The following is a 13,600-nucleotide window of genomic DNA, read 5'->3' on the forward strand; positions in this document are numbered from 1 at the left end:
TATTCTCATGGGCTTCTATTTTCTTTTCTTGGCTAGTCAGACGCGCAATAATAAAATAAACTGTTTAATCTATGCATAAATGCATGAGATGCAATGCGCATAAAATGTCTGATGCATATACAAATGATCATGTTTATATTCTTTCTAAAAATTATTTTCTAATTATTTTCTTTTCTTTCTGAAATTCTTTATGTTTTCTATTTCTTATTCTATTTTTCTTTCTTTTTGAAATTCTTTATGTTTTCTGTTTCTTATTCTATTTTTCTTTCTTTCTAAAACTCTTTCTGTTTTCTATTCTGGTTTGCTGATCGGACTAGGCTGAGGCATAGATTTGGAACCCTAGCCGTGTGAGCGTATTCTGAAATTCTTTATGGGTATAGTCCTTATCCACATGTACTTCTGGCTGACTGTACAATTCTGTTTTCTATTCTGAGGCCGCTCACTGATGGCGGCGTGCATGTGGGAAACTTCTGCATCTCTGTCGCCACTAGCTAACGCAGTGAATGCTCACAGGTTCCCCATCAGAACAACCCTTTGAAAACATGTTCTGTAAATCTGCAAAATAACTAGTTAGACATTTCCAATAATTATAAAATTTCTGAAATATATGTTATGCTATGTCATGCATTTATATGCTGTCTATGCATGATCCCAAAATACATGTCTGACTCTAGCATGTACTCTATTAATTCTAAGGCTTGTATTTCTATACTTTTCTGGAAAGCCCAAAGTTCTATTCTAATAACACACTTAACTTAAACGTTTTCTATTTTATTCTTTATTTCTGAATTCTATGCATCGTGTGTACGTACGCGATTCTATAATTTCTACATAATTCTTCAATTCTATCATGCTATGTAAAATGTACACGTATACAAGTACATTGACTCTCACAAATTCTATTATTCTATAATTTTATTAGTGAGATATTAAAACAACACAATTCAACTAGGGAATGAATTCTACATTTTGGGTAATCTAATTTCTTCTATAAAAAGCTATGCTACAACATAGGTATTAAGTCTACTAACTTGCCCAATTATGCTACTAGATTTTCTCAAACTTATATGTCACATAACCACGTCATTAAACAATTCTCTAATATTTTTCTAATGTATCAAACATGTCTTGTACAACTTTCTAAATACAAATCTTAATGCCATAAATTTTCATTCTCTTACATGACCGTCAACTTCAAGTGTTATACGTGCCCTTCTTTCTTCTTTTCTTTTGGCTACATTCTATACATTAATCTATATTGCCATATTAATCATTGTAAATTCAATCTAACATATGACACAACATATATACTTTGGTTAAATTCTAATTTTTTTCTAACATTCTTAACTAAACTTTTGGCCAATACAACCTACTCTCAAGATCTTCTAGCACAATTCTATAGCTTGTAATATATAATAAGGCATGAAAATTATACTCATACCAATCAATTTCTAAAATGGTCATGTATTTAATATATAAGCTAAACTTCTATTTCTTTTATGTTTCTTTTGATAACTATACTTGAGAAAAAATTTCTATTCTTTATACAATAAAATCACTTATTACATACTGTTTGTAATTAATCTCAAAACAAGAAACAACAATATACTTATTTGGGCGAGCCATTATTTGGATGATCTTTCTAAATTCAAGTACTCAAACTTGAGAATTTATTATGACATATTGATATGTCATGACATAATCTACAATTCTCTACTATCAACAATGTCATAACAAAGTAACAATTTAACATGTAAATCCCTTTTAACACTTTCCCAAAGTCATAAGTTTCACAATTTCTAATTCAATAACTAAATAAAATGTGTTATTGAAGAAATACTAAAGGTACAAGTAACTTGAACCATGCACTAAAAGCTATTTATCTCATTGAACTAACATGACCAAGTGATATTCTAAATTTTGGCATAACAAAATGCACTCTTGAATACTAAAATTTACACTTGGTTAAGCCTAACATAACCTTTCGACTCCAATTCTTTCCTTTCTCTAACAATTTCTTCAATAAGATTTAACAAACTCATGCATGCATTTCTCTTTGAATTTTCATCAAACAATTCACATGCACATGCAAATACTTAGTTGGCCTCACTTCCTCATCTCTCCAAGTCCACCAAAATTGGAGCAAAAACTCACTAAATTTAACTTCTAATTGGCTGGATTCAACGCTTCAAAATTTCATCAACAATTCTTCCACATTACATCCATAATTCCACCAAATCTCCACATACACATGAACTATTTCTCATGGCTGGAATTTTATACATCATTCAACATTGAAATAGCCAATAATTCTCACCATACAATCACATACAACATACAAGAATCAATCTACATAATTATTGCTTAAATCAGAACTAAAATTGGATTTACTTACCTTGAATTTGTGCAACACTAATGATATAACCTCCCTTTGCTAAAATTCTCTTCCTCTTGGACTAAATCATATAAAACCATAAGAATTTAAAACTTTAATCACAACCTTTGTGCTAGAATCTTACCTTTGGATGCTTTAGGATTGAAATCTACAAAAATTTTAGCAAACTCTTATGAATTCTCTTTGAAATTTGGTGAAGAAGTTTGAGAGAAATTGGATGAGGGGTGGCATATACAAGGGATGGAATGGCTAGGGTTTAGTTTATTGAAACCTTATAACTAAATAAATAAATATATTCCCATTTTGCCCTTGCACTTTTATAATAATTCCAACAAATGTCATACGTGCATTTACCGATATACCCTCACTTTCAATGGATTTAACACATGTTCTTAGTCATTTTCACTCCCCACTTTTTCATTTAGTTGTGAGTGAAAAAACTATTTTACCCTTATTCTTTAGTTTCTTTCTATTACTTTACAAACACGTATTTATCTCGGCATCATATCACGTGTATTGTCCATAACCTTTCTACCACTCCATTCTCATGGCTAGCACACTTAATACTATATATTTATCATACTCACTTTTCACTTGAACACGTGATTCTGTGTGAAATGACCTTTTTGCCCGTATTGAAACTTTTATGGAATTCCTTTATAAAACTAGTTAATATATTCACTATGACTATAAAATAATCCTTATCATATTTCTGAATGTGGGTATTACAGACCCAAGGCCAAATTCGATCTCTATCAACTAGCTAAAAGTTAGATATGGCCTCTTTGGGCATCGAGAAGCCAAATTCGACCTTTATTGACGTTGAAAAGCATCTAGCCTTTACGATGCCATGAGGCTAAATCTCACCTCTCGACATCGATAAAGGTCAAATCTAGCCTTAGCTAGTAGTCGAGAGGTCTTATTAGCCTCAATAGTTGTCGTCGTAAAGCCTTTATAGCTTTGGTGATTGCCACAAGGCCTTGGTGGTTTCTAGCTTCATCAAATTGCTCTTCGAGGTGTTGGCGACCACTTTTGAGAGGTAGAGGTGTTTTGGAAATTTGTTGTTGGGGGTTTTTTTTGTAATTTTTAATAAGTTTGACAAGGGTAAAAAAGTCATCTTGCAATCCAACTGATTTACAGTAACAGAGTTTGACAAAATAGAGGTTAAGGTCTCATTTCTTATATGTGCGAGAGTTTGCTTTCATTAGGCAATGTACATGGGGGTTTTCTGTAATTATTTCTTTATCAAAGATTTGAAAATATCTTTTATAATCACTCTTTTGTAAATAAATAAAAAAAAAATTATTTATACTATTTTTTTATTAATTTTAAACCTTATAATAAAGTACATAATGACTATACAGAACATTTTCTTATGTTTTTTTTTGTGTTTTTGTTATACAAAATTTTTCTTAGTTTTTTGTTTTACAAACAACCCAAATGGTAAATAAACACGTATATAAAGTAGAAAATGAAACATAAAAAATATATAGAAAAATGAGAAAAATCAATTACTCATCCTATAGTTTCCGAAAGTCGGGTTTTTGGGTAATTATGGACTTTGTAGGCTTAGTTTGGGATTGTTGTAGCTTGTCTCATAATCATTTATAGGCCAACTTTTGAAATAATCAACTACAAAAATAATTTATGAAGTGTTTGTTTTGTTAAATTTTAAAATTACTTTTAATTTTGAGATGACATATAACTCATGCAAAGAGAACAGAATAGGAGTTTTTTAAATATTTTTTTCTATTATTAATAATATTAAAATGTAATTATTTTCATTAAAAAGTTGAAAATTTTAAAAAATTGAAAACTAGTCTGCAAATAAGTTGTCACTGATGGCTGGCTGCCGCAGAAAATTCTTCAAAAGCAAGTGGGTCGACATGGCCAACAAGGTTGCATAAATCGCTTGTCACCGAGTGCTACTACGTTGGTGGAGTTGTCAAATACTGTGTCATTGATCCGTAGTGTTCGATCAAACTTTGCCAGACCATTGCAGCTAAGCGCTGCCATCTTTTGTGACACCGTCGACACGATTGCACTACCAACGAGCGCAACCGTGCTGATGGTGTCGGTCCACTCATCGCCGAAGAATTTTACCACTAGTCGACCGATCAGTTATGAACTTTTCTGTTTTTAATATTTTATTTAAATATTTTTATTGAAATATATTTATAATTTAAGTTAATCTTGGGTGATTTTGTAATTAGCCCTTTTAAAAGTAGCTTTTGAATTTTGAAGGCTATAAGTGCTTTTAAAATCCTTTTATAAAATAGATTTTTTCATAATCAAATTGTTGAATAATCACTTTTCAAATTAGTTTACCAAATTTTTTTGAATTGTAAATAATGAAGTGATTATCGGAGAAGCTAATGCAACTTCAAACTCACTCTTAAATCTTAATAAACTGATCTCTACAATTTTCAAAAAATATCAGTCACCGTTTAAAACCATAATGCCCTCCAAGTTCTGAAAAAATGTCAAGGGCAAGATGGTCATTTCATTTCATCCTTCTGTCTTGTTTCCTTTATTATTTTGCCCCCTCATTCTTCTCATTTTTTTCCTTTCCTTCCCACCGTGACCCCCTTTGTTCATCTTCAAACAAAAGAATTTTCTTTTATTCTCTCTCTTTCACTGAAGTTCCCTTTTCTTCTCCCTCTTTGATTTTTCGTTTTGAAACAAAATTCCACAACCACCACTTTGAAATTAATTTTTTTTTCTTCACCAAATAAACCGATTTCAAATAAATAAATATTTGGTAAATTATTTCCAGCCGAGACAGACAAAGCTCAAGCAGAGCCATACAGTCTCGAAGCCTGTCTTCTCCAACTTCTCCACGATCACCACCACTCCATTCTCAAACTCAGCCAACAAACGTTGTTTGAGCAATGTTAAAATTAGTACTTCGGTCAATAGTAAGTGCTACCATGTATCTCTTTTCATACGTATACCTAGCCGAAATGACTTATCCAGAAAAAAGTAGGTCATATCATTAAATCAGCAAGTCATGTTATCATCAACATAAGGGACAACAGTGGAACCAATTCATGGCTGCAGCCATGCACGAGAGTGTCAAGTTTGATTTTTACAATTAAATTTGGATCAGAGTAACTTAGCAAAGTTAAAACCGTTATGAGAAAGAAAACAGGCTGAACTGGCAATCTACTCATTCCGACCATATTACCCCACGAGTACTGCTGTATCCTGCATCTAGTATTTGTATGCATAGGGCAGCTAAAATGGTTGCCATTCAGCAAAATGCATTACGAAACTTCAATAAAAGTACTTGTAATCACTGTACATGTGCGCTGTCATGTTCAAAGACTAAAGCATCGCTTCTCCTTGTTTGTTTAAAACAAATACAGATATGCCACCGTTATTCACATCTATTGCGCGAAACCTGAAACATCAAGAGGCTTATGAGAGCTGATTGCCAAAAGATCATGTCAGGAATATGTTTTATTATGAATATATAATTCTAAGATAAATGATCTTAGCAAGCACATTTCCTTCAATAAGATGACTAAGACCATTTAGAGATGATCTGTGACTTATATGGAAAAAGGAAAAAGATGTGTTGCCAAGAGCAGTGATTAGAAACCGAACCTGTGTAGTGACCCAACCAAGCCACCGGGTCCGGGTTGAGCGGTTTAACCAGTTTGACCGGCAGGTAAAACTAGTATCCAAAGGTTTGAAATCCAACAAAAATAACCCTAAAAATTACTATAAGTCTCTATAGGTTTAAAATTTTGCAAAAACACCCCAAACACCACCGTCGGTGTCGGCAAATAGGGCGTGTGTCCAGCGACAACACTCCCCATCACCATGAAAACACTCCCCTCAGCCTCTTGACCAAAACCTATCTCACCCCTCCCTCGTTAGCCGCCTCAATTGCCAGCAATAGCGGGCTTTTTTCCGTGACTTATTTTTGCGATTTCCGATCGATTCATTCATCGGAAATCACCTTCGTCGCCACCATTCCACTCGTTGGCCATTCCTCTTCAAAAGCCCTAACATTTCAACCTTCAATTGTTTATGGATTAATGTCCTAATTTCTAGGGTTTTGAATGAATAGGAAAAATTTTAACCCGACCTGGTTAAGGCCCCAAGTCCCGCTTAAACCGGCCGGGCTGGGCTGGGTTCCTAATCACTGGCCAAGAGCACTCATGTCATCTGAAAATCAGGAAATATAACTCAAAACACATTCGAACTAAAGGCAAAACTCCACCTAGAAGGTGATTTCATGGCAAAGCTTCAAAGAGAAAAGAGGGCTATATCATATAATATTCATGGAATTCTCAAGTTAAGATCAAATGTGATTGAGAATAATCACAGAGATCACTGGCATAACTGCAATTATGATAAGACCATCACATACCTCTCTGGGCCTAGCCCTAAAGCTGTGCAGATAAGCACCCTCAAAATTGATTTGTGAGTGACAACCAATAAGTTCTTTCCCTGAAAGAAACCTGTCAAAAAAATCTATTTGAAACATAAGAAACACAAACAACTACAGGCATGAAAAGGACATACAGGTGTGGATAGAATTTCCCTCCAAGCCTCCCTAGCTGTTCCCCATAGTTTTCTTACAAGATAGACACCATTCACTTCAAAGTTAGCAGGATTTTCTCTCCAAGTTGTATACTCCTTTGGATACTTCTGCCTAGCTTCCACTGCCTCCAAATACTGAGCATGATTTAGTCTCATAGATTTGGAAATAAATGAAATATTTGAACAAGTTCTGTTCTAACGTGGAAATGTGATGAGTAGACGCACTATTTTCGAAAGAAACTACAGTATAAAAATTATAGTATACATGAAGCAAATTCTGTTTCAAGTAAATGTAATATTTTTAGAACTTTCGGAATGAATACAAGGGGAGACTGACCATTTTTCAATGAATCAAGGAAAAATAGATGGGCCTTCTTCAATGAATCAAGGAAAACAAGTGGCTCATCCCTCCCTAGCCATAAAACTTCAGCAGTGGTCTGCATGAAACATCTATAGTTAAAAAAATAAACAAGCTAACACTGAATATTAGAAGGGTTTATGATGGTATCTATACTTTGGCACGAGATATTGGACTTGAAAAGCATCGATCAAAGGATATATTTCTTAAAGCTTCCCGACACCTCTCTGCTTGCCTTACTCCAATTTCTGTTAGCACAGACAAATTTGAGCTTCCCTGCATACATGCTTGAAGTAATGAAGTTATCATCTGATTTGATTTCCTTAATAAAATTCTCTCTGTTTCTCATTGGAAAAATGGAAAAAAAGATTCAAAATAGCATCCAGAATGGCATTTCGAGGCACAGAAGAAGGATTAGACTTGAATTTTATGTCCACAGAAAGTAAACAACTTCATGAAAGCCTAAAAGAAAAGGTTAAGATGGCGAAAAATGCGAGAGGAATAAGAATTAAGGCCAGGAATTCAGGTGATTTTTCTTCTTGTCATGGATGAAATTTCAGTGATATTAACAAGTCTATACTATACTTCACCATCAGATTCCACCAAAGCCTTTCTCCGATGTATTAGCAAGTAACGAAGGGCAGAAACACAACCAAACTATACAAAGAAAACAGATGTAAAAAAGAAACAAAGAAGCAAGAACTGCTCAAGGAACATTCAATTCACACATCCCTTGTTAGTAAAATAAGAAAGGCAACAAACCTGAACTATGCCCTCATCATTCCAAGAACTAAGACCATGCCTTACAAGAGTGACCTTTTTTGGTCGATGAGATCAACTTTTGAGTGAGAGATGTTGTTGCTCTATCAAAACCATAAGCGCCACCAGTCACAGAAGCATCACTATGAAGTTTCCCTGTCATAATCAAATTATTAATATTCAAAACCAACTTGAAGTTAGAATTAGATGAGACAACAACTTTAGAAAAATATTTCGGCTGTCATTCACATTCTTAATGGGCGTATCACCTGCAGACATAAACACAACTGTTGAGGGGGGTGAGATAGGGCTTCAATTAGATTTTCAATTAGCAGGTACTTCAGTTTAGCTCAGTTCTTCTCTTGGAAGGCATACTATGTTGACTAGGTTCATTAAATTGTCATATCACAGGAACTCCGCAAAGTTTTTACCTCTCTCAACACAAAATCCCTCTCCCCTCCTTCTGCAGTTATCATATAATAGGTACAAAGAAGAAGAATTTTAGGCTATACACATCAAACAAAGTATGCTTGGCCAATGGATATAAATAGGAATGCACCGCTACTAAACATTGATTTACTGCCTCTGAAACTACAACTATTCGACCTTCAACTAGGCAATATGAAGGTTTCAGTGCCACAACCCTATATAAAGAGAGCATGTAATACACATAAGGAGAGAAGCAAATGTTAGACATTAAAAAATGACCACTTGGCATAAAATAACACTACCTTTAATAGTAAAAAACCTATAAAATAGCTATAAATTGTTCAAGGAAGATTGCCTCTCTCAGTTTTAGGTCCCATACACAAACAAATGGGGCTTATGCAAACTTCCCTGTTTTGTTTATCATTGACCATTCAATATAACACAATCACGTCCAACGATGTCTCAAAGCCAAAACGTGCAACCTAAATTTCACATACAGACTCCAATTTCTTTTCATTTTTTCTGCAACTTGCATACAAATCCCAAGACAAATCCCCCCAAAAGAAGAACTTCACATAAAGCTCTTACAATTCTTCTAGGACTGATACCACAGGACAAAATTCTCTCAACCCATTGTATGTCGACTATCACTTAGAATTGTAAAGAAACTTTTTAAGATCAATTTTTGAGCTAAGAGAGGGTGCTCACCAGTATTTGCAGGCAAGTCTAGACCGGAATCTGAACATACAATTCTAACTGTTGAACCGTAAGTGGTCGGACGATGATTAAAGGCTCTTTTGGCATCAAATTTGGAGGCTAAATCCTAGCACCAAGGGCTGGTCAAGGACAAAACTCCACAAACCATCGTCCTCTGAATCGGGGTACTCAGGATTTTGTTTTTGTGTTCATGGTTCTAAATTTGTTTTAACTATAAGCTTTGAGGCTGTTTTAACTTTTAACGCTTTTATGGGAATATTCCAATATGCACTATTGTGTGCAGCATCTTATTTGAGCTATCTGTAATGTCCAAATCTGAGACCGCCTAATCTTATTGGTGGATGTTGATTGTGTTAGACAATTTAATTGAATACTAACAAATCCTAAATCCTGGGAAGCGAAAAATAGTGCTAACAAAGAACATAAAATAGCCACATACACAAACACAAGATTTATATTGGTTCACTCTTCGTATGAGAGCTACGTTCATTTTACCGCTGTGAAATTTCACTATGAAGAAGAATAAAAGAAATTACAAGAATCTCTTATAAGCCTCACAAATTGGCTCACTCACTAAATCCTATTTGATGGCTCTTACTCTCTAATTGTGGCTTTGCCTTCTATTCAATTTGTGTTCTCTAACTCTAACACTTAACCACTTTGTATAGGTAATACATGAGACACTATTCCTAATAGGACTCAAATCACATACCCTAATAAGAATTATATTTTAATTCCTAATATAATTATAATCATATTCCCAATTATATTCCTAAAAGAAAACAATTCTACTTCAATACAAATTAGGAAAACCCATGTCCTAATCCAACTCTAATTTGGATTGAATTTGGCTCCACAATCTCAACAATCTCCACTTAGAGACTAATTCAACATGTTTTCAATTCTTCACTTCCATTAGCAGTGGCATCAATTTTTCTTTCTTCAAGCGAGAAGTCCAACTGAAGTTGTACACAACTTCAGTTTCTCAATGGTAACCACCTTCGTGAACATATCAGTTGGATTTTTACTCCCTTCAATCTTCTCGAGCGCTATAACTCCTTCCAAAACTAAGCATATGAAATGGTAACGAACTTCTATGTGTTTTGTCCTAGCATGGTAAACTAGTTCTTTGCCAGGTGAATTGCACTTTGGCTATCACGATACAAAGCGCTCTTCTCATAATTCTGCTCAATTCTTCTAGGAACTGTTGTACCATATTAACTCCTTACTAGCTTCTGTCATAGCAACATACTCTGCCTCTATAGTAGAAAGAGTAACAATTTTCTGTAACTTTGAAACCCAACTAACTGTTGTATGACATAACCTGTAGTACTCTTGCGGTTATCAATATCACCAGTCATATCATCATCCACATAACCTTGTAGCTTTGAGTCTGTCTTCCTAAAGCATAATGTTGAATCTTTAGTACCTTTCAAATATCTGAGAATCCATTTTACTACTTCCCAATGTTGCTTTCCTAGATTGCTCATGTACCTACTCACAACTCCCACTGCATGTGTTATGTTTGGACTTGTACACACCATGACATACATAAGACTGCCAATTGTTGATGCATAGGGTACCTTGGCCATGTACTCTCGCTCATGCTCTATTGTAGACTGATATTTGGATAGTTTAAAGTGATTAGCCAAATGAGTACTTACTGGCTTTGCTCCATCAATGTTGAACCTATTGAGTACTTTCTTCACATAATCTTCTTGTGATAGCTTCAAGAAACCTTTGGTTCTATCTCTGGTAATCCTCATACCAAGGATTTGTTTTGCAGTTCCTAAATCCTTCATAGCAAACTCCTTTGACAATTGCCTTTTCAGCTTGTCTATTTCCTGTTTACAAGCCCCTGCAATCAACATGTCATTTACATATAGTAATAAGATGATATAGGAGTTACCAAGTTTTTTGAAATAACAGCAATGATCTGCTTGGCATCTGAGGAAACCGTTACTATACATAAACCCATCAAACTTCTTGTACCACTGTCTAGGCACTTGTTTTAGCCCATATAGGCTCTTTTGAAGTTTGCACACCATTCTCTCCTTTCTTTGTACTTTAAAACCCTGTGGCTGCTGCATATAAATTTCTTCATCCAGTTCTCCATGAAGAAACGTCGTCTTTACATCTAACTACTCAAGATGAATGTCTTCTTTTGCCACTAACCCAAGTACTGTTCTTATTGTAGTCAACTTGACAACTGGAGAGAAAATTTCAGTGTAGTCAATGCCTTCTTTTTGCTGAAATCCTTTCATGACCAATATTGCTTTATATCATTTGGTGCCATCATATTCATCTTTCACCCGATAAACCCATTTGTTTTGCAACGCCTTCTTCCCTTATGGTAACTATGTTAACTATCAGGTTTGATTTGTTAATAATGAGTCCATCTCATCCTTCATAGCTAGCTCCTACTTGATTGAGTCATCAACTTGCATTGCTTCCTTGTAACACTCTAGTTCACCACCATCAGTTAGTAAAATATAGTGTATAGAATGAGAGTATCTCTATGGTGGTCTTATAGTCCTAGAAGATCTTCTAGGTTCAAACACGGGCGTTTGTGGTTCAACTTCTTGAGATATATTATCTTGATCTTCCTGGTCATTGTCTTGCATGCCATTCATTGGGAAGTCTTTCAAAGGAACTACCTCTTGCTTCTTCAATTTAGTGCTTGGATTTTCTAACTTCATGTTGAGCCTATCCTTGTACATCACTTATTCACTAAATATGATGTCTCTGCTCCTTATAATCTTGTAGTTTTGTTCATCCTCGAAATGATAACCAAACTTAGTCGCACCATAACCAATGAAAAAACATTTGTTAGATTTAGCATCAAACTTTCTTTTAAGAGTAGAGTCAATGTGAATATATGCTAAACAACCAAACACTCTTAAGAAAGAATAATTTACCTCTTTGTCACTCCAAACTTCTTCTGGGATCTTACAATTTAGCGATACAGAGGGTCCTCTATTGAGCAAGTAGGCTACAGTAGTAATTACCTCAGCCCAAAATGTATGTGGTAGTCCAACATGCAATCTCATGTTTCTTGCACGCTCATTTAGAGTTATGTTCATCCTTTCAGCGACACCATTCTATTGAGGATTGCAGGAATGGTCTTCTCCATCTTGATCCCATTACTGGCACAATATTTTTTGAACCCTTGATCAATGTACTCTCCCCCATTATCGGATCACAAGCACTTCACCCTTAAGTTTGTCTCATTTTCAACCATGGCTCTCCACTTTTAAAAGTATCAAAAACATCATATTTATTTTTGAAAAAATAAACCCATACCTTTCTGCTTGCATCATCAATGAACATTACATAGTACTTTGAGCCTCCAAGGGATGACACAGGAGTGGGTCTCCGCACATTCGTATGAACCAACTCCAACTTCTTTGCCTTTGGTTCCCTCACCACTTTGGAAAAACTTACTCTTCTCTGTTTGCCAAAGATGCAACCTTCACGCAAATTGTGATCAATCGACTTCAACTCTGGTAGTTTTCCTTTTGATTGAAGCTCCTTCATTCTTTTCACGCTCATATGCCCAAGTCTACAATGCCACAAACTCGAGGTAGCACTAACACTGCGACTGCAACTGCAACTGAATCTCTACAACTAGAAGTCATGTAAAGAGTTCCAGTTTCATTTCCACGAGCAACCACCATGGCTCCTTTAGTAACTTTCCATACACCACCTAGAAAGGACACACTATGTCTTTCATCCTCAAGTTGCTCAACTGATATTAGATTGCGCATCAAATTTGGTACATGCCTTACTTTCTGGATTTTCCACACATATCCGTTTGTCATCTTCAACCTAACATCACCCATACCTACAATATCCAAAGGTTCTCCATCTGCTAGGTATACATTTCCATGATTTCCAGCCACATAATTTTCTAGAATTTCATGGTGTGCAGTGGAATGAAACGAAGCTTCTGAATCTAAAACCCAAGAAGTATCTTGTATCTCCTTAGTTATGGCATTGGCGGCATCATTATCGTTGTTCTCCTCTTTCTTTGATGCTTTGCAATTCCTTTGTATGTGGCCTTTGTTGCCAAAATTCCAGCAATCGACCTTTTTCCCAAACCTGGACTTGCTTCTTCTGTTCCTTGATTTTGATCTTCCTCTGCCTCGGTTTGATTTTCTATTGTAGCCCCTGCCTCTTGTTTCAACATTCAAAGCATTTAATGTTATCTCACCTGAATCTTTCCTGCAAACCTCCTCAGCGGGAATTTTGTCTCTAACGTCTGTGAGTTTTAATTCCGCACTACCTGTTGAATTACTAATTGCTGCTCTCATAGGCTCCCAACTATTTGGTAGGAAGGCCATAAGAATGAGGGCACGAACTTCTTCATCAAAATCAATTTTTACAGA

General features: G+C 35.2%; 1 protein-coding gene across 8 annotated transcripts; it reads right to left on the reverse strand.

The window, feature by feature from the left end:
- Nucleotides 1-5,616: 5,616 nt before the first annotated feature.
- Nucleotides 5,617-9,454, reverse strand: LOC116147008 (probable 2-carboxy-D-arabinitol-1-phosphatase). Of its 8 annotated transcripts, none has more exons than XR_004130608.1 (7): nt 9,204-9,454; nt 7,464-8,222; nt 7,287-7,386; nt 6,932-7,071; nt 6,777-6,856; nt 6,005-6,571; nt 5,617-5,798 (listed from the first exon to the last, which is right to left on the reverse strand). XR_004130608.1 is itself a non-coding variant. In XM_031432434.1 (6 exons), exons 2-6 carry the CDS (start codon nt 7,614-7,616, stop codon nt 5,723-5,725), a joined length of 549 nt encoding a protein of 182 aa, XP_031288294.1. In that variant the 5' UTR covers nt 7,617-8,222; nt 9,204-9,454; the 3' UTR covers nt 5,617-5,722. The 8 variants fall into 8 exon arrangements, 4 of the variants coding, with proteins under 4 accessions (XP_031288294.1, XP_031288295.1, XP_031288297.1 ...); XR_004130609.1 differs by lacking the exon at nt 5,617-5,798 and having other exon boundaries at nt 6,393-6,408; nt 6,492-6,571; XM_031432434.1 differs by lacking the exon at nt 6,005-6,571.
- Nucleotides 9,455-13,600: the final 4,146 nt, after the last annotated feature.

The sequence above is a fragment of the Pistacia vera genome, unplaced genomic scaffold (genome assembly GCF_008641045.1).
Source record: "Pistacia vera cultivar Batoury unplaced genomic scaffold, PisVer_v2 Contig487, whole genome shotgun sequence".
Classification (NCBI taxonomy): Eukaryota; Viridiplantae; Streptophyta; class Magnoliopsida; order Sapindales; family Anacardiaceae; genus Pistacia; species Pistacia vera.